This window comes from Syzygium oleosum, unplaced genomic scaffold (genome assembly GCF_021117445.2).
Source record: "Syzygium oleosum isolate NSW1041296 unplaced genomic scaffold, Sole_v2.1 Sole_v2.20, whole genome shotgun sequence".
Classification (NCBI taxonomy): Eukaryota; Viridiplantae; Streptophyta; class Magnoliopsida; order Myrtales; family Myrtaceae; genus Syzygium; species Syzygium oleosum.
In genome coordinates, this window is record NW_026607504.1 from 5931109 (window position 1) to 5952735 (window position 21627).

Here is a 21627-nt window from a genome sequence, read left to right on the forward strand (position 1 = left end):
AATTTTTTTGTTCTTCTCATCACTTTCCCTCACTACTATGGTTTCTCACCCGCCGCCATCAGCTGCCGCCGCCTGCTCGCCGACCGTTGCTACCGTCTCGGCCGCCGCTGACCACCATTTTGCCGCCGCCTACCCTCCTCCCCCTCCGGCGGCCTACGGCCGTCACCCGCCACCCACCACCAACCACCATCTCCCGCCTCCCACCCCGACCTCCTTCCTCCCACCACCGCCCGCCGCCTTTGGCCGCCGAGCCTGGGCGTGGCCGCAGGGCCACCCTCTCCGCCGCCACCCGCCTCCCACCCGGCCTCTCTCCTCCCGCCACCGCCGCCCACCTCCCACCGCCGGCCCGCCGTCCACCGGCCACCATCTCCACCACCGCTCGCCCTCCTCCCACGCGGCCAGTGGGCATCCGCCGCCTCCCACCGCCTGCTGGTCCACGGCCACCATCTCCCACCACCGCCGTTCGCCTCCCCACCGCGGCCACCGAGTCTCCAGTGCCGGTCGCCCTCTTTTGGCCGCCACCCACCTCCCACCGCCGGCCACCGGTTGGTCGCCGCCCGCCGTCCATCGGCCACCATCTCCCATCGTCGGCCACCGTCCTCCCACCGCCACACTCGCTCCCACCACCGGCCACTGTCTCCCACCGCCACCCGCCGTCCTCCCGCCACCATCTACCATCCGCCGACCACGAGAAGAAGAAAATTTGTGCCATTATCAAACAAATTTCTGTTTTTAACAGAAATTTTGTGTCGTTATCAAACGTGTTTTTGCTAAGAAACTCCTCCAGAACAGAAATAGAAAAATCAATTTCGCCGAAATTGATTACGAAACAGAATGGTTACCATTCTGCAGCCTTATGCACTTGTTACACATGATTTATATACAATATAGATGGATATGATATATATCATATAACATATATATGCTCTTTTTTTGGGCGGAGTCACTAAAGTGATCTCTTTTCCTCCGACTTGGCACCAAAGTGATCCGAAAAAAGGTTATGGCACTAAAGTGATCTCCGTACACAACTTATGACACTTATAATGTCCTTTTGCCCAAATTATACATTGCAATCACATTGAATTTCGCCTTATAACGGTGGATTAATCTCTCTTGAGAGAGACTATAATATCCCCCTCGAACAATAATAATCACTTGCGCTTCTGCAAAAGTGTCTTGGCATCATCATCATATTCTCAAGGAAGACAGAGAGAGAAAGAGAGAGCAGCTTTTAACCAAACAATTTCGAGCTCAAATGGCAATTTACTTTTGCAAAGCCAACCAACGACAAGACGTGCAAACAACCATCATGGCAGCCGGAGATTCATCTATCTGCCTGTAAAGTTTCGGTAGCCATACGGGCACCCGATGGACAAAGAACCCGAGGACAGAGCCATTTCAACACCATACTCGATCGCTGTCGATACCCTTTCGTGCTAGCTTCCAAGCCGGGTCGGCCTGGGGTAGAACCGAGCGAGTATGGATAGGCAATTTCCTTTTAGGCCCGCCTTAATCCGGTTCGATTTATTCGACTTTTCTTTTCAACGCGAACAGAATTGGGTAAAGAATTTTTAATCACGACACCCTCGACCCGTCGAAACCGGTTTGTTGGCCAAGTCAGTGGCGGATCTAGACAGGACCGGTGGCAATCCGGTTCCTTAGGCCGGAAAATTTCTCTTATTATAACGGAGAAACTCTTTAAAAAGAAATTATATATGATCGTTTATTATCATTATCTCATCTCTGTCTCGGATTTTATGACCGCCGTCGGATCAAATCTGTTGGAAAATGGCTGCGAAAATTTCATTTGATTTAACAGCAATTGACCCGTCAACTATAGTTTTTTTTTTAATTTATAAATCTTGATTTATTTTTTCCCCCGATTTTCCATATTTTCCAGGAAGAGTAGTGTTTCTATTTTTCACCAGTCAGTTTTTGCCGTAGTCCTCACTGCAGCAGCTTCGCCATCTCTCCAGTCTCCCCCTGCAGCGCGCATTTCGACCGTCGCCGGTCGCCGGGGGAAGTTTTCCGGCGCATCGGAGCAGCAGGTGGCACCTCCGCTCCGCACTCTCGACCTTCACCTTCCTCCTCCGCTTCTCGTCTCTCGATTTGGCCTCGATTTCGACTTGAAACTCGTAAAACTTCGCTGTTCAGATCTCTTTGTTTCTCCAGAACTTCGGATCTCGAACGACCCTTTTTCTGAGCTCTCGTGCTTTGGACGTGGGCTTGGTCAGCTGCGCATTTGTTCTTGTGCATGTAGTTTTCGCGCCGGGTCGCACGAATTCATCGATTGCTTCAGTGGCTTCGTTCTTGTGTAGATTGTTGTGATGGCCTTGCTTGCTCTTTCGATCATCATCGTACTCTAACTCAACTGACGATGGTAGTCTTTTTTCTGATGTTTCCGATTTTGCGAAAATCAGCAGTGATCTGCTTATGTTTTAGGTGGGATTTGCGTCTTTTGAAGTTACCGGTTAGTTAGCGATGTAACTTCATTCAGTGATTATTGTTTTGTGAAGGGTTTAGTCCTTGTGGTGTACATGGAAGGATAATGCCAAGAGAAAGCGATGAAAGATCTGAGAGATAGGTGCAGGGTGGTGACTCTGGTCATCTTGGCCATACTGGTTGCGCTTTTCGGTTTCTATGGTTTGGTGAAACCTGTTTCTAATGGATGTGACATGACGTATATGTACCCGACATATATCCCCATATCGTCGCCACAAAATGTCTCGTCCGGGAAGTATGGGTTGTATCTGTATCATGAAGGGTGGAAGAAGATTGATTTCGCAGATCACCTCAAGAAGCTCAATGGCGTGCCGGTTCTTTTCATTCCAGGCAATGGCGGTAGCTACAAACAGGCAAGCCGTTTCTGAGTATTGTTCAGCTTGAGTTTACTAGTATCTTGCTCCCTACCCAAATGCCGCCACTTCCGCATGCATTTAGTAATTACCGTTTTCTTTTGATAAATGTTTAAGGTAACAATAGTGAGTGTATTTCAGGCATAGTGCATGCTTCTAGAAATTATAGCTGAGAGGGAAGCTATGAGTTGCTGGGCTAGGAAATTCGTTGGCTAGTTGATTGGCAAGATTATATTCTTGACAGAGGGAAGAAAAGGGAATTTACGCTCTTACATGTAATTCAGTTGTTCCTTCCCGTGACAAATGGTATAGCATTGATTTAGGGTTTGCCAGTTTATAATTTGCAAATGATCCAACTACCATCCTCCCTCCCATGGCTAGTACACATACTACAATAGTTCTAATGCTTTCAGTGAGTTGTAACTATATACAGTCCTATATTGCAAAATCCTTTCTGTGCAGGATCCCTTGGGTGCATGACTCCCTCCCTGACTCCATATGTTGGGCATGTTCATCAGTTTGCTTCGGATTATTCTTTGGCATTGTTATCCTTAGATTTGAGTTTTTCGTTCATTTTCCGTGGATAAGGTCTGGATATGCTTACATGTTTTGACAGGAATGTCTGGAAGGTGATTTATGAATTCCAACTACTTCGTACATTGTAGTTTTTCCCCTGGTTTCAAGCCTTTCCAAATGGATACCCTCTCCTAGTAGAGGATTGTTGGCAACATTCATCTTGTATTTGTAGATGTCCCTGCACATACCATCTAGAAGGAAGGTGTTGCACTTTCCATATCTAACAGGAGGCACGAATTCAATTTTTTGAAGTGGAAGTATTTAGAGATATTACAGTTTTCTGAGGTTATAATTTTCTGAGTTGTTTAGGTTTGGGGACCGGGAAAAACAAATTGTGGAGCCAAGTTTTATGCAATTGAATTGGAGTTAATTTGCTTGAAGCAGTTAAGCTAAGAAGCTATTGTGAAAATTCTTTTCTGATGATTTTGCCGTTGTGGGAATATGAGTACCTGTCCATTTCTGCTGGGTGAATGGGTGTTGGCTCTTGAGTACGCTCAATATATTTTGCATGCTATTTTAAGGTTGTTATCCACTACAAATAGTTCCCTGGCATTGGGGGGAAAATGGCACTTGGCTTTTAGCAGTTCATGTAGATTTGATTTTCTTCTTTGCTCAAATTGATTGTGATTCAGTAATTCATCGGTGACTCAATCTTTTGGATACACTGAGAGTCTGAGGCTTCAGAATCTGATATTAATCTACCCTCCTTTTCAGGTGCGATCCCTGGGAGCAGAATCTGATAGGGCATTGCAAGGAGGACCTCTTGAGCGTACTTTTTACCAGGAAGCTTCCCTAACTCCCGAAGAAGGGGGACTCGAGATGGATGTAGCAGGCTTGCAGTTACCCAGTCAATATTCGCGTCGGTTGGATTGGTTTGCTGTGGATCTCGAAGGTGAACATTCTGCAATGGATGGTCGAATACTTGAAGAACATGCTGAATATGTTGTATATGCCATTCACAGGGTATCTTGTTTGCTACTTTTCCATCTTTTTTGTAATATAAAAGGGTTGACTACACGGGAATGATTTAAGTTGCTATTTATGGTCCAGAAGAATAGGGTGTCTTAAAATTGCACAAGAAATGTTGTCACGTGCTTGTGTTAGAGTGTAGAATTGTCAATTAGGTTTTTTACTTTTCTTTAAACACCAATCCTCTATGCATATCATGAAGCTCATCAGCACCTCGAGTAGCTTTGAAACTATATTGTGCTACTTTTAATAATGCAAACTTTTAAACTTAAATTTTTTTTATTGCCTTGTTATCCTGGTGAAATGCCAACAATGAAATAGAACTTTGCGTAAACGCATAGCAGGAACTGTGAAAGTGTTCAGAAGCTTTTATTGGCAGCTCTCCCTCTGCTCGTCTTGATTCTGACTTAATGCACTTGCTGAGGAATTTCTTGTTCTAAGTCAATTGTGTCCTGACACTATTGCTCATATTAAACTATTGGGCCACTGTGTCGTCTTGCTGGCCTTATAGTCAACCTTTGGATGCTCTCTTATCCTAGCGACATGCATGTTGACATTGCTGACACTGCTGCCATAGGAGTAAAAATAGAAGCTAGTGTGGGAGGAGAAGGAGGAGGAGCAGCAAGCAACAACAGGATCATAGGAGGATGAGTAGTAGTAGCAGGAGTCTCCGGAGGATGTCTAACAATTAGTTAAGCTATTAGACATTATCATTTGGGAATAATGGTCGCACTGAGGAGTATGTCGGATAGTTTTTTAAGTTAAGATCATCGTTAATTGATTGTTACCATAACTGTTGTTGCAGATATTAGAGTGGTATAAATAGTCTCGAGGTGGCAAATTAGGTTGTTACTTTTATGGTAGCGCCGATTCTTTATATGCCTTATGAAGCTGGATCACTATCTTGTCTAGCTTCGGAACATTACGTGTTATGTGATCTTCTGTTGGTGTTTAGGGCTGCTACTTTTTATAGTTGGTAAGAGTTGCTTTGGTTGGAAGCAGTTGATTCAATTCTAGAACCTCTAAGGAAAATATACATTAGATTCCATTTTACCTCTGTCTGTCTGTCTGTCTTTGCCTCTTACTAGATATGATTAACCCAACATCACGCATTCAAAGTTTGTAATACCAACGTTTGGTAGCTTGCTCGAATTAAAGGTTTGAAGCTTCAAGATAAGCTTCTGAGAAAGCTATCACGATGAAGTCTCAACACCAAAGAGAGTGCTCCAAAAGGAAAGCTTAAATACACGCGTGTCATTACTCCAGAGCCGTATTAACTGATCAATATCTCTACTCTACTTAAGCCAACTTAATGAGCTTGCTGTACATTCTTCTGTTTAAAACCATTCATGTTCTGAATTCAATGCTATCTGTCATATTAGGCTATGAGGCCAACATTTGGTTTTAATAGCCTTACAGTCCTCAGATGGCTCTCTTATCCTAATGACATGCATGTTTTTTTCTCTCCCTACCAACTTTAAAACCCCAGACCTGGGTTTTGAGGGAGTGCTCACAAGGCCATCAGGCCATAGGAAAATTGATTAATGACATGCATGTTGATTGAACAAGAGTTTTCTAATAGCAGTAATTAGTTGTTGGATCGACAATTAAAGTGATAATTTGAGTAGCGGCAGTGACAGGAGGATGAGGAGGAGGAAGAGTCATACATAATGATTTCACGGCTTAATAAAGGTTGATGTGTCATAGTTAATTTTTCAACCATTAATGTTACAGATATTGGATCAATACAAAGAGTCTCGGGATGCTCCTTCAAGGGGACGTGCTGCAATCTCTGGGAGTTTGCCAAAGAGTGTCATATTGGTTGGCCATTCCATGGGGGGTTTTGTAGCTAGAGCAGCCATTGTTCACCCACATCTTAGGAAATCAGCTGTTGAAACTGTTTTAACGCTTTCCAGTCCACATCAGTGAGCTCTCTTACCTTTAATGTGCTAGCTAAGTTCTACATTCCTGTGTATCTATTTGTCCTTGATGAAATGCATTGTGTAGGTCTCCTCCATTAGCATTGCAGCCATCACTGGGGCACTATTTTGCACGAGTAAATGAAGAGTGGAGAAAAGGTTATGAGGTGCAAACCAATCAAGCCGGGCATCAGGTGTCTGATCATGCACTATCTAAAGTTGTCGTAGTCTCTATTACTGGTGGAATTAATGATTATCAGGTATTTCTTCATCACAGATCTGCTGTTTCTTGCTTTGGTTTCAATTGCATTCTTTGGTCGATATTTCAATTACATGGAGGCCTTAAGAAAAATAAAATCAGTCTTGTATTCAGTAGAAATAAGTTGTAAGTATAGAATAAGAATGTATTGTTCATGCATGTCATTTCCTCGTCCACGATGTTGACTACTTGGGAGAACTAAGGTATCCCTTCTTCAGTGCATGCGAGGACATATTTGGGGATGCAATATGAATGTTATTTACAATTTATATGGACGTGATTTAATCAAGTGGGAAGAAATATAATCTTCTTGGGAATAGAAACTTCTTGCCCTGACTGTGGCGTGGCACTTTTTTCAGGGCTGTTTCTAACTTCGGCATGGGGCAGTTAAACCATCTTCAGGCAGTTCTCAGTAGCATAATAGTAGTTTTCCAATGGGAGGGGAAGATATAAGCGTTTTAATATTTTGCCGAGATGTCAAAGATATGAGGAAAGATTAAAAATTTCGCTGACATTTTGTTTAGGACGTAGTGATAAGAATACAGAGAGGGGCTTAAGAGTTTCCTTGCCTTCATCCTGCTTGGTTCCAAACATTAAAGCAAATTCTCTTCATGATTTTGTTTTTGGTAAGCAATTGTCTTCAACCTTACTGTCACTAGGGTCAAAAATTTGCGTCTGAAGTGCAGTATGGGCAGGAATTTCTTCTTCTTTAACTCATTGTGGAAGTATACTCAAGACTTGTTTTGCTTGCTTTTTAGGAAATGGATGGTAAAGCAGGGAGTCGGAGTGGCAACCTAGATGTCTGATTATGAATGCCATTATTATGGCAGGTTTTTCTTTGTAGTTGTCATCATAGATGCCTTGCTGTTGTGAAGCTTTGACTATAGCTTGCTAAGGGCCTGATTGGGGAGCTGTTATTAGCTGCACTGTGTACATTGCTTTAAGTGCATCTCATCACTTAGATTGTGGGATGCATCACACCCTGGCCAATGCATCTCCGGCTTCTACGTCCAAGGGCTGAGATGCACAGGGAGCATCTAAGAATTTTTCACCTACTCGGATGACTTAAAATTTGGGATGTGATTTTTGGCTTTAATCATGGCTTTTAGCTTTTGGTGTAGGTTTTATTAAAGTTATTGTTGAGAAATTGTAAGGTGTAAAGCTAATATATTTATGAGTTCACTCCAAAAAAGTAAAAACTTAGACAAACTCCGTTATTGTTCTACATTTCCCACTTTAAAGAGCAATGCTTACAATTTTCCATGTTTAAGTCCGCTCATAGGACAGAAGCTGAGCTAAAATGCTGGGAGGATCAGCTTCTGCTTCTGGGCCTCTGGCTTATAATACAAAACAGCAACTTGGCTTGAGAGGTAGTGGACAAAAAATCCCCCAGACAGGCTATCACTTTACGCATGTTAATTTTCTAGCTGTCTCCTTGTTTTGGCTTTCATAGTCAGTAGTTGTACGGCTTTGGGGTGATGATCAGTAACAATTTGTGAATGCCGATATATTTTTAGAATTCTTCCGGTCTTTGGTCATCTGACGGTTTACTATGTGTTTTTCAAGATTTCTATTCGTAAAAAGTGTGTCTTTTTATGATGTACATATTCGCGCACAAAGTCACACACAATCCTGCATGACCATGTGCGATTGCGTGCACTAGTACACAATACACTCTTTGACATGCTTCATAATTGCATATGTAATTGATAGTTCACCCAATTTTCAGTTCTTTTTATGATGATATTGCTTATACTCTTTTTTGCTTTTCCAGGTTCGCTCAAAATTAGAATCACTTCAAGGTATTGTTCCAAGCACTCATGGCTTTATGATCACTAGTACAAGCATGAAAAATGTGTGGCTGTCGATGGAACATCAGGTTATTCTGTGGTGCAATCAATTAGTTGTACAAGTGAGTGCAATTTTTCTATAAAAAGTTGGAAATCCATTTTGATCTGTAACATACACTTCTGAGGACATCTGCTGCTATTTAGGTATCACACACCCTCCTCAGCTTGATAGACTCAAAAACGGGTCAGCCTTATGATGATACTCATAAGCGACTAGCAATATTCGCGAAAATGCTGCGGAGTGGCATAGCACAAAGTTTTAATCAGATGAAGCAATCGCAAACATCTATGCAGTCAAGTCTTTTTCCCTCTATGGGTAAAAGAGGTCAGGCTGCTAAAGCCCTTATCTTAAGTTACTCCTTTTTCTTAATTTGTGAATTTATCTTCTGTATAATTCAGGTTTAATTGCCTCGAGAAACTGGGGAGATGATTAGACTTTAAAAGCAAAGTTCTAAGAAGAATTGATTCTGTTTGTAATCCAATAATTGTTTTAAATAGCTACATTACTCTTGAACTTGATTTAATCTTGCAAAGAACGTATAATTAGAAATTCTTAGAATACCCAGAAGTGTAACACCCTGCGTACATTTACCTTTGCTTCTGTTTCTTTTTGATAGAAGAACTGAAAATGGAACATTTAAAGAGAAATCTGGTGCATCCTTGGCTATTCTTGATTTTTTAAGTATGTTTGATTAGTATTTGGCACATTGGCATTAATCGGAGATTTATTAGAGCCATCTAGTTTTCGCTCTGTATCCTCGTATAATCTTGACTTGTTTTGTTATGTAAAGTATGTTTGATTACTATTTGGCACATTGGCATTAAGTATGGGATATATACTTTAGCTGTGAAATGTTCTCAAAGAAACTGGTGAGTTTATGCGTTCTCTTATTTGTCTGGTGGGATTGGAGGTTTTACTTTATCTCATGACAGTTGATAAGTCAAGAAGTCTACAGCCCTTTTTGTTGGAGTGCCACATCTTCATCTCCTTTTGTTAGTTTTATTTTGGATTTGGATGAACGTGTTGTCTTGATACAGCTTTATCACATTATGTCTTAATTGCAGGATCTCAAGTTCACATGTTACCTGAATGTCCAGCCAATGTTCAATGGAGTAATGATGGCCTTGAAAGGGACCTGTATATTCAAACAAAGACAGTTACAGTTTTAGCAATGGATGGGAGAAGACGATGGTTAGACATACAAAAACTGGTTAGCTTAACCCTTGTTTACCTATGGTTTGCATTGTCATCTTTGAACTTTAACATCTGGGAAGATAATAATGATAACCATTTAGCTTTGAGGTCACTTTCACTTCTACTGGATTAATGCTAATTTTAGTAGTGAGTGTCACTTCCCAAAATCAGTAACTTGTTTGTGTGGCACACATGGTATGTCAAAGTTTTGACAGAAAAGTTACGTCCGTCCAAGTGGATGATTTATAATGACATGACACGGACATAGCAGTGCCATGTCATCTGGCACTGAGCTCTTTTTCTTTTTTTGGCTCCTTTTGTACACAGGTTGGCAACCCTTAGTGCCTTGTAGTGAATTTCTCTTTACTTATAAAAGAAATAATGGAAGTATAATGGCATGCCAAAGTGGCCTTCTGCATTGGTTCTTGCCACTTCACAGACTTAACTGAGTTGGATGACTGTTAGATTTATCACATGTTGGATGACTGTCTTGGGGCTGCAGTCTAATGATTTGTTGGTTTAGCATGGTGTTATAGGTGGAGAATTTTCTATAAGATCATTCTCCATGATGATATGGAAGGTGAATGGTCGTGGTAGGTTAGCTTTTCCTTGGAAACCTATCTCCAAAGAAAGGATTCACCTTGGGTAATTTTTGATGGTTGGGAAGCTTATTGGGAATGTATTCTTACTTTCGGCAATTTGAGAAGAAGAAAGTGTTGGTCAATAGGTGCTTCCTATGCAAAAAGAAGAAAAGGATGAAGAAGCTGCCATACATCTTCCTTCACACTATCCAGGGATCAGAACTTTAGGGCTTCCTCTTATGCTTCTCTCGGGTTATGCTCGGTCTAATAATTCAAGAATTGTGGCATGATAGTGTCTTCAAATTTCTGGGATTAAATGGGTTTACTCAGTTCTCTCAGTTGGTCTGGAAAGAATGAAATGAGAAAGCTTTTGAATGACAAGATTCCGCTATCCAAGCACTTACTGAAAATTGATTTGAATTTTCTTTTGGTACGGTGGGAGTTTGCTCTTGGATTTAGATACTTTATTTCTGACTGTGGTTTGCTTGTTTTGTAAATAAGCTCTCATTGCTCTTGAGCTCCTTTTCTAAATGGTTTGGCATCCTCTTGTTGCTACCCAGCGAATTTCTCTTATAAAAGATTATGATATGTGGATAAGATATATCACTTTTCCATCAGGACAGTGGAAAGAATGTCGATATGACGTGGACAATTGAATGATTTAGTCAAGTGCTAGGCAAAATAGAAATTGAACTTTAATGGTAAAAAAACAAATGCCAAACTTGAATGACCTATGAGATTAAGCCTATATAATTCGAGGCTCCTACTTTTAGGTGCTTCATGGTGTTTCAAGTTTGCAGTTCATTGCTGGATTATGTTCTATCTTCTGCATCTTTCATTTTATGGAATAGATCCTGCATCATAAATGGTTACACTATGCTTTCAAAAAGAAAGGGAACATGATTGTGACACCTTGTTCAATGAGTTGCCATTCAGTGTGTTAAAGTCTCCCACATCGCTTGTCCATGGGATTTCAATGGATCTTATATTCATTTAGTCTCCCTTCACCTATAGGCTTAAGCTTTTAGGTTGGACATCTTAACATGGTAACGGAACCAAGTTTTGCCCAAGATTTATGTCGCGTGTGAGGCTCCTGTTTGTCAATTGTATGTGCCATCCTCAATCCACAAATCAAGACAGTGGATCCCATTTTGTCCAACTGTTCTTGTCCCTGTTCTTAGGTTGTGTCTTCTTTTATTGAGAGTTTTTAAATATCAAGTATCGCTATTCGGAGATTATGTGCAATTTTGGAACAGTTCTATGTGCCATTCTCCAGCATGACTATGAAAATAGGTCTATCTTGTCCCTTTGACTTCCAATTTATTTATTTTTTCAAAATCTTGACTACAATGATGTGGTGAGCCTATACACGAAATTTTCTAAATTTCATCAAAGTCCAACTTAAATATTCTAGAAGATGTAGGTGAATTTTCTTAGACAGATCCTCTATTTTTGTTGGTTTTGCTAAATTACATTTGACTTTGATGTTATAACTCATGTCACTGTGTGGTGCACTAGCTCTTGACATCCTCATTGCAAATTTCATGACCAGAATTTGCACTTTTCAGATAAAGCATATTCAAGTTTTTCATCTGTAGGGATCTGATGGGAGAAACCATTTCATACTAGTCACAAACCTTGCTCCCTGTTCTGGCGTTAGACTTCATCTTTGGCCTGAAAGGGGAAAGTTACCATCGAACTTCCCTGTGGATAAAAGAGTACAAGAGGTGACTTCAAAAATGGTGCATATCCCATCAGGGCCTGCACCAAGGCAGGTAATCATCTGCATATATTCATGTCAGGTTACGCGTTGGAATATACACTGTCATATTGTTCTTCTACCCTCCCAGTCAAAACTGAGCCTTTTTTTAAAATAGGACAAATGAGATCCTTAGATGATAGATCGGGAGGTCAAGTTAGAAATTGATCTGACATAGAGGTCTAAGATGCTAGGTGTTTCTAGATGGACTTTAACTCTGGTATGAATTGTTTCTTCTATCAGATTGAACCAGGTAGTCAGTCTAAGATGCTAGGTGTTTCTAGATGGACTTTAACTCTGGTATGAATTGTTTCTTCTATCAGATTGAACCAGGTAGTCAGACTGAGCAACCGCCTCCATCTGCTGTCTTTATGCTGGGTCCTGAGGATATGCACGGTTTCAGATTTCTAACTATTTCTGTTGCACCCCGTCCGGTATCACTTCTCTTTTATTTTTACTATAGAATCTTCCTTCAAATGCATCAATGCCTTAGCTGATTAATGGCTTAACTTTATTCCTAATTATCTTTGTCTTCTCAAGTTTTCTTCATATAAATACTGGTTGGACTGCAAACCATGCTGCTCTATTGTTGTACCTCATGGATTATGTCTTAGAATACAAAGCATCATAAAATTTGTGAAGTTAACAATAAATAGTGGCTATCTCATGATGTTTTTCTTTATTTTGAATATATTCAGAACTTGTAGGGAAGATATTTTAATATAAGTTTGGATAAAAGGAGCTACAAAAGGTTACTTCTAAGCCGTCATGGAAGAATGTTTTTGTCAATTTAAATTAAATTCTAGCTCAATTTCTCATCTCAGCGGTAAGCTTCTTGGGAAGTGTAATTCTAATTAGAGTATATCAAGATACCGTATGGCTTTGGTAGACCAGTAACTACCTTTATAAATGACATTATGAAAGAGAAGGTTCACACACTCTTTCTCATTAAATTTCGTACAGAAATCTCATTAAATGAAGGGAAAGACACATTTAAGTGCAAGCTTCCTCCAAGGAAAAAAAAAAATTGTTGCGCGTTTATTCTTATTGGAATTATAACTTGCACTAGGGTAGAAATGTAGAACTTTGGATGATTTGATCATCTGTAAGTGAGTGCATGCTTGTCTCCAGGGACTGAGTATTTCTCACCATATGAATGCTTTTTCTCTTTGTGCTGTAATAGTTATTTGAAAAATTGAGATTCATGCATGACTTCTGGTATTCAGAGCATCTCAGGCAGACCTCCACCGGCAGCATCCATGGCAGTTGGACAGTTCTTTAATCCGGAGGAAGGGCAAAAGGAGTTCTCTCCTCTCATGTTGTTTTCCTCTAGCTATTCTCAAAAGGTTGCTTCTTTTAGTGATAGAAAATGCTAAAGAACTTTTTATTGCGTTTGATTTTGTTCATTCCGATGACTGACCATTGACTGGTGGACTTGTTAAGCAGGACATATTCTTGAGGGAGGATCATCCTATTGCTTTTAATCTGTCCTTTGGAATTAGCTTGGGCCTTTTGCCTGTTACATTATCTTTGAAAACTGCGGGTTGTGGCATAAAAGATTCCGGACTTCCAGTTGAAGAGGCCGGTGATACTGAAAATAGCAGTATGTTTCCTTTCCTTGTAATTCCTAATACCGTTTTACTATGTATTTTTCTATAGATTCTTTTTACCATCTGCATGGTGGTGAACTAAATTACCACAGCAACCTCATGACCACGTATTCTGGTGGCCATGCAGTGCTAGAAATCTTGAGCTGAGCTACATTATTCACTAAGTGAAGGTTTCCAAAATATGTTCTGCTTAACTATGTTGATAAACATGATGTTTGTATATCTTTCGGTTACTGTGTACCAATTGATCTTACTGGCAAAATATGAGTCAAGTTTGGCTTGCCCCTTTGATGTTATTTTTTAACAAAGAAACAAAGAACCAAATTTGTCTTAATACAGAATGATAGACTAAAGCCAGCTCAAATACTGTTTTTTTTTTTTTTTTTGGGAGGTGGGCGCATTGATGTTGTATCAGTTGATGTTACTGTCTGTCATGACATCCTAATGATGTCTACTCTGATTTGGAGCCTCAATTCTCCCTCTCATCAAAGAGCTTTGTGTTATTAGGTTTCCGAAGTCGATTTTATTTTGCGTTTATTTTTGTATTTTTTACTAGCCTTCAATAACAAACACACATTAGGACAACTAGAAAGTGGTATACTGTGATAAAAGTCATACTTCCCTTTCATGAATCTATAAGAACTTTTAGATGCTCCATAGATTTGTTGGGGAGATTATTTGAGATTGCATCCATCAGTCTAAATTTATCCAATTGCACCCATATGTTTCTTAGCAATCCTTACATCACAACCGATATTTTACTTTCAAACTATGAATTAGCAAAAAGACAGATTTCTATAATAAGGTGCAGCAGTTTGTGTTTACAAGGGAGTCATACTATATATTAGCTGTAGAGTGTATTCTCTTCCAATGCATCTTGAAATTCTCCAAAATATTTGGTCTTTTCTAGTACAGAAACATCACCAGATTCCCAAATATTCATGGGAATCTGGCCATCATGATTCTGCCTGCTTTCTTGGCGAAATATGGTTGGTACGAGTCATGAAAGTGTTAGTTTCATCCGAGAACTATTATCCGCAGCCTCCAGATGCTTCTTTTTGGGCTTAAATGGTAAAATTGTAAACTATATATAACCTTTTTGGTGTGAATGATGCTAGCTGTTGAGTACTATGGTGCTTTAATTCCATTAATGTTTATTTAGCACTTAGAGTTTTTCGTTTTTCAGCTGGGGTACTCGTTTCCTGCTATTGCAGGACTTTGCAAATTACGCTGCTTCCCACCTGTAGCACTTGCTTGGGATGTTACGGCAGGACTTCATGTCATTCCAAATTTTTACACTGAGACAATTGCTGTGGATTCTGCACCAGCGCTTTGGAGTTCAACTCAAGAGTCTGATAAAACCACTATTCTGCTACTGGTATGTTGGTAGCCTTGTACTAATATGCTGCAATTGCTTGAGAGTTACTTCAGAGATGTAACTAGCTACACTACAGAAAATATTATTCGTTGCTTTTTGTGCACTCAAGTTTTTCCAGGGATTCATTACTCATATTTGTTGCAGGTGGATCCTCACTGTTCATACAAAAGCAGCATTACCATCTCATTTACCGCAGCTGCCAGCAGGTTTTTACTTCTGTATAGTTCACAGGTAATGGTTCTAAAAGACTCCATGCTGTAGTCAATTTATATAAGCATCAATCAGATCAATGTTTCAGGAAACTTTGTGGATTTTCTAGGGGATATGTAGGGCAACGATGTTACTTTCTGTCTTTTGTCCTTGCTTGAGTTGCACTAAAAATGCTTTTCCGACTTTAATTGTATAAGGAATATGGCAAAAGATTTTTCTTTTGATGGACTTGTTCTTTAGCTGCAGTCAGGTCCTCTCCGTTCATTGGTTGATAAATGGTGCTAGTTCATGAGAATATGCATTAATGTACAAGTGCTCTTTTATGTGGACTGGCTGTCTGGCCACGACCTAGGATTAGGAAGTACTCGTATTTTGAGATGAAATGTTCTTTCTAAGCGTGTTTTTAAATTTATGCTGAATTTTTTTTTTGTCCTGTGAAATTTCTATTACAACAGTCAAATGAGCCCCCGAGATGAATCACCTTGCCCTCGATGTGATATCGGTGAATTTTCATGCTAAGCTTACCTAAAAGTGAATGCAATAACCAGTATATACTAGCAAAGTAGGTATTTCAGGTTGTAGCACAATTCATCTTAAACATAAATTATCCTGTCACAGTTTCTATTTGAACTCTCTCTTTTACTCAACTGTTGACTTAAATATCTATAGTTTCTCGTCAATTAGATAAGTCTGCGATAAATTTTCAATAGATTGGGTTCTTTTGATGCAGATAATTGCTCTATGTTTTGCTGTTATCTTTTTCGCATTAATGTGTCAAGCACGTGCTTGGGATCTCAATTCACCTATACCTTCAATGCTGAGAGCAGTTCAATCAAATTTGAGGATGCCCTTTCCAGCTTTGCTTCTGATTGTTGTGCCAATCTCGGTTGCCTTGCTACTCTCCCTGCTAATTGACCAATCAGTACCTCCACTCAGCTTTATCATCATCTCAACTCTTTGCTATCTACTTGCGAATGGTTTCATGATAATCTTACTATCAATCTCCCAATTGGTCTTCTATGTGGCTGCTGTCGTGCAGATTTTCGTCAAGACAAGGTTCGTAATCATCTAGTTCATTTGATGAGATGGTATTTACTTCTGGTGTTCAAGTTAATGGATATTTCGAAATCTTCGAGAGTGAGTACATATAAATATCTTGTTAAAATGAAGAAAGAAAAGCTATCAAGTGCTCCAGTTCATCCTATTATATTGTGGCTTGCAAGTTGAGATGCCTTATCAGGACCATAGGATGATAGCCCCGCTGAAATAGCAATTATCTGTGATTTGTTCTCAGGTCTCTGGACTTATGAATTTAGAGGGAACATAATGTATGCGACGTTCAGTGTTGCATGTGTAATTAGAGGCTTTTGATAATTTGGAGATTTTGTAGATTGTTGAATGAAGATATAACTGCAGGTGGCAATTGAGGGAGCGGGTTGAGCTGTTCTGTCAATTTATTAATCTTTCTTCTGGTTTCTTCTCATTAAAGGTAATATTAGCTTCCCTTAAATGAAACACCACTTTCAATATCAGATGTTGAACAATTCTTATAAAGAGTTCTGCAGTTTGAAATTTGCTTTGATTCCATAATTTTGCACCTCCAACATTCCCCCTCTTGCCTGGTTCCTGCTTTTCCTTGAACTCCTTGTGGGCATTTTATCACTCCACTGGTTCACTTGGTTCCATGTATTCGTTGAACAGGTGGTTCGGTTTGTAGCAGCAAATTCATCCCTGGTCATAGCAACGGTTGCAAGTACCTTCGTGTGTCTTGTCCATCCAGCTTTGGGCTTGTTCATACTTGTTTTGCTTCATGCTTTCTGCTGTAATAGTGCTCTATGCAGGTGTGTAAATCATTCTGACACGCACTTCACATTTTAGGTTTAATAATTAATTATGATGAAATATCTGTTAGATATATTGCAATATATCATTTTCATTTAGTTATGCACACAAATAAGCATGTCTAAAGCAAAAGCAAAGAGACTAACTGTTAAGATATTCATGGACACTGTGGAATGTTCTCTATTAGTATTACTGCACTTGACAGCATTATCATTGCAAAAATTCCCTTCTCTGTACACGTGGTAGAACTTACTGTCGGTCCTTGTATATGACATCTCATAAACGGCCGGTTTCAACTACCCAAGTGGAGCTATGTATGAAACATTTACCAATGTTATACGCAATTTTCAGCATGGTCTTTGTCGAATATCAGTGTGCAGAGTGATATAATTACACTGCATTTGAAAGACCTGTCACAGTTCAATTCAGGAAGTAATACAATGTGTAGTGTGCAAGTAGATAATATTTGCTAAGTGTAATGAACAAGGGTCTTGTGTACTTCAATATAGGGCTAGCTTGAGGACAAGTCCATGAAATTTATGTAATCCAAAAATTAAGGAGCAACGTTTTTTTGTGAAGACTGCCTTGTGTTGCATGATTGCATTATAATTTTGTCCTTGAGCATGCCTGTTTTTTTTTCTATTATTTAAAAGGGAAAAAGCAGTTGTTCTGCTTGCTATTCATGCATAGAAGTGCAGCAGTGCCTGTTGAGTTATCACCAAGGAGAGTTAGTAAGTTTGGTCCCATAATTGGCTTTTTAGTCGCCCTACAGCTCTTAGAAGTGCATAATGCCAATGATGATTGCTTCCAGGTCACATACATGGTCTACAAGGAAATGTAGCATTATTTTTATTTTCTTTGTTGCATCGTGGCAAGTCTAAGAGTTGCTCCATTGTTTCTGTAACAGTTTTTTTACGGCTTCATTTCGCAGTCATACACGAGGGATGGATTTTTCTGAATATAAAAAGGATGTCAGTGACAGGCCTTCGCATTTTTCTGTTGATTCTGATCATAAATCTGGGGATTCCTTTTTGGGAGACAACTACTCTAGTAGCCCAGAATCAGCCAGAAGTTTTGCAGACACACAATTAGACTTCTTCCATCACCGGCATGGCTTGCTGATGTTACATCTTCTGGCGGCACTCATGTTTGTCCCATCACTTGCAGCCTGGTGGCAGGTATATAAATGCCTCTAAAGATTTCAAAAGCACTATAATGCTCCTGTATCTTGGTTCATGCTTTGAACTTTTCATGCAGAGGGTTGGGACAGGTCAGAGCTTCCCATGGTTGCTTGACTCAGTTCTTTGCATCTGCGTTATCGTTCATGGTACTAGCAATCCAAAGCCCGACTCGACTTTCTTCTCTTTTCCCTCGTCAAGCTTCCTCGGCGGAGAATTGAAAATGTATTACATCTACCAGTTTGCTGGGTGTTATTCTTTTCTCTCTGGTCTGGCCTTGGCTCCTTACAGAGTTTTCTACGCCATGGCCATGGTAGGGTTTCTTTCATTGGTGTTGAATGTCTTACAGAAGAGAAGCAGGGAAAAAGGAGAAGCACATGTAAAAAGGAGAAAGCATTCTCACAGACACTAAGAAAATGTCAACTAAAACTGTAAGCTTCACAGTTTCTCATGGTATGTGAATAACCATGAATTTTGCAAGGCAAGGCTTAATTTGCTGCTTCTTGTTGAGTGTAATATCTTGTGTGAGAAAGAGGTAGGAGATGTAATAGACTGTAGGAAAATTTTTGTAGACTTTTGGGGATCAGCCCTATTCGAGTGTGGAAAAAGTGTCTTTGTGAGGGATATTGGTCCTCTTTTGCTGTCAATAGAAAGAAGTCATTCTTCAGCCTTTGCCTAGTGGCACTTTTCTAAATGTTGGGTGTAGGCATTGCTTATATAATGCTATTGAAGAGGTCGACAGAGATGGGATCATCGTTAGCTTTTGTAAATGAAAATGTTGAAATACTGTCTTCTTGGTATCTGCAACTAAGTCAGAAGAGACTTCAAGGCTAATGGCATGTGGTGTGTGTGGGTTACGGGATACAAATTTGAGCCCTGATTTCAAGAAAACAAAAGCCCTCCACCAAGTAAGGCTTCACTCAGTTGATTTTCTTGTTCCCGTGTCAGAAACTTAAGACACCTGTCTCGAGTGTCTAGTGTCAGTTGTTAGCTTTTGTTTACTGAAAATGTTGATAAGTCTTCTTGGGTATCTGCAACCGAGTCAGAAGAGACTTCAAGGCTAATAGAATTTGGTGTATGTGTGGGTTAGGTGATACAAATTTGAGCCCTGATTTCAAGAAACACAAAAGCCCTCCACCAGTTAATGCTTCCCAAGCAGTTGATTTTCTAGTTCCTGTGTCAGAAACCTAGACACCTGGCTTGAGTGTCTAGTATCAACCTCCACCAGCTTCTCTCAAATGCCTTCTGTCCATCTGTGTGCCATCTCTCTCTCTCTCTCTCTCTCTCTCTCTCTCTCACAACCAATCAATGCCCATCTCTCACTGTTACCAAGAGAAGTCATGTTACTCTAGAGAGAGAGAGAGAGAGATTGCAGCTTCCTCGATGGGCTCGTGTCTACCCACAAGGGTTTTGACTTCCACTTTAAGAAATCTGTTTTTTTAAGATTAATAGATTCGGAGATAAGAGGAGGCATTCAAATTTTGAAATTTACTCAGCTTCGTATCGAAGATCCAGAAAAGAAAAACGGAGAAGTAAATCAAGTCCTCATCTGCCGGTTCTATCAAAGAGAGACAATGAAGTTTAAAGAGAATATGGTATTGAATGGTCCTCAAGAGTTTGCTAGTAAATTTTTCGAATTCAGCGCTTTTCCGGTCCCTATTGTTAACATCAACTGAAACTCATCTCTTTTGGCATGTTTCGCCAATCATCCAAAACAAGTACCACATCTCTTTTGGCATGTTTTGCCAATCATCCAAAACAAGTACCGAATCCCTCAGTTACCCTTTCCACTCTGACGAAACATCTCAGCCCATACATGGTCTCTAAATTGGCAAAATCGTCTATCTTGTCTTCTATCTTACAAGAAACCATACATGTTCAAATGGCCACAGAAGCAATGATCTACAACATATTTCAGTACTAGTTCACAACTTCACGTTGTCGTTTTACTTATTTTGCCTCAGTTGGAAATAAAACTATATGGCACTCACTTGCTACAATGTGCATATTGTATGGTCATTGTGTAGCGTCAAAAACAACACTGTTCACACTTCTTGAAACCTCTTCATAATTCGTTAGGAGCTTCCTGCTCAGGCGTAACACTATTCCCTTCCCTTGTTTTTTTTCACATTCTCTTTGAATCAAACAGTCACAGCTCATTGCATTTTTTGCAGCACATTGCATTGATCTGAGAATGTTTAGTTCATTCGCGAGTTCAAGATCCCAGTTTTTCGTCGTTTCATTTCCCTCTTCAACTGGTGTAGCATAACCGACGGCGAAAAAGCTTTTCAGCTTATTCAACATAAACAAGTAAAACCCTCGCAAAATGATCTCATTCGTCATGAAATCCCAAGACTGAAGTAAACAGAAAATGGGACTATATATGTATATATACGAGAAATGAATTAATTAGGATGCGAGAAGCGCTAGAAACAAATCCAACATATAAATGGACACAAAGGAAGCACCAAACACCATCATCACACTTCCCTGATTCTACACATAAGAATGGAACACAACAACAACAATGCCAAATCTGAAGGGACGTACATGCCGAGGAAAAATTTAGTAGCGGTAAGAAGAGAGCACGATAGGCAGGAGCACGGCCACGCAGGCGAATGACGCTGTGCCAAAGAGGGAAGGAGTGAAAGCAGCAGCAGAACTGCTCCCTGGGGCTGGTGCAGGCACGTGCGTGGACGGCGCTGGCGAGTGGGCGACGGGCGAGGCCGCTAGCGAGCTCTCATGCATGTGAGGGGACGGTGCAGGCGAGTGGCTCTCCACTAGAGCACTGCTCACCAATGCGACCACCAGGAGGATCATGCAAAGTGAAGCATACCTTTGTGCTGCCATTGGTGAGAGAGAGAGAGAGAGAGAGAGAGAGAGAGAGAGAGAGAGAGAGAGAGAGAGAGAGAGAGAGAGCAGACAAACTTGCACACAAACTTCCTCTCTTGTCTGATCTTGTGGAAAATGGTAGCTTTTTAAAGGCTTGCGAGCGCTAGTTGAGGCCCCAACTTGGGTAGTTCTATTTATACCCGGTTCAAGTATCCAAGTTGTGGTTCAATATGCGACCTATGAAGTCTGCTACATAAAAAAAGGTGTCTGATAAATAGTCATATGTAGATTATTGGAAAATCTCCCTTATTATTACCACGAGCTTCATCTAGGCTAAGTACGATAGGCTAAATCATTCACACATTCTAAATCAGTTAGTGTTTACATTGCAGCACATCAAGAGAATGACATATCGCATGAGCCTGGTTATATTTGTCATTCCGATCCACTTGGTTCACTACATTAACTGTAAACTATTTCTATACTGACAGTCTCTGTTTACCCCATCAATACTCATTCTAAATGGCACCCGATGACACATTGAATAGAACAAGTCATAATGGGCAGTTGAGCTCAAATTGTCGAGTTTATTACTCGAGTTTGAAAGGGTACAG

At 40.3% G+C, this 21627-nt stretch overlaps 1 protein-coding gene across 7 annotated transcripts; it reads left to right on the forward strand.

Annotated features, from left to right (window-relative positions):
• Positions 1-1898: 1898 nt before the first annotated feature.
• Positions 1899-18848, forward strand: LOC115670402 (GPI inositol-deacylase). 7 transcript variants are annotated; one of them, XM_056320387.1, is made up of 19 exons: positions 1899-2048; positions 2517-2855; positions 4146-4394; positions 6135-6325; positions 6408-6579; positions 8353-8490; positions 8573-8753; positions 9494-9639; positions 11803-11979; positions 12287-12397; positions 13190-13309; positions 13410-13566; positions 14788-14951; positions 15096-15182; positions 15892-16217; positions 16578-16650; positions 16863-17002; positions 17911-18181; positions 18261-18848. In XM_056320387.1, the coding sequence occupies exons 2-19, from the start codon at positions 2565-2567 to the stop codon at positions 18591-18593; spliced, it is 3327 nt and encodes a 1108-aa protein (XP_056176362.1). In that variant the 5' UTR covers positions 1899-2048; positions 2517-2564; the 3' UTR covers positions 18594-18848. The 7 variants fall into 7 exon arrangements, with proteins under 7 accessions (XP_056176362.1, XP_056176366.1, XP_056176364.1 ...); XM_056320391.1 differs by having other exon boundaries at positions 17935-18181; XM_056320389.1 differs by having other exon boundaries at positions 1922-2135.
• The last annotated feature ends 2779 nt before the right edge of the window (positions 18849-21627 follow it).

Bases quoted from the DNA above. Each gene is read 5' to 3' on its own strand.
- LOC115670402 (XM_056320387.1), top strand. From the start codon at position 2,565: ATGAAAGATCTGAGAGATAGGTGCAGGGTGGTGACTCTGGTCATCTTG. The intron at 4,395-6,134 runs GTATCTTGTTTG...TTAATGTTACAG, and splicing joins TTGTATATGCCATTCACAGG to ATATTGGATCAATACAAAGA. The intron at 6,326-6,407 runs GTGAGCTCTCTT...TGCATTGTGTAG, and splicing joins ACGCTTTCCAGTCCACATCA to GTCTCCTCCATTAGCATTGC.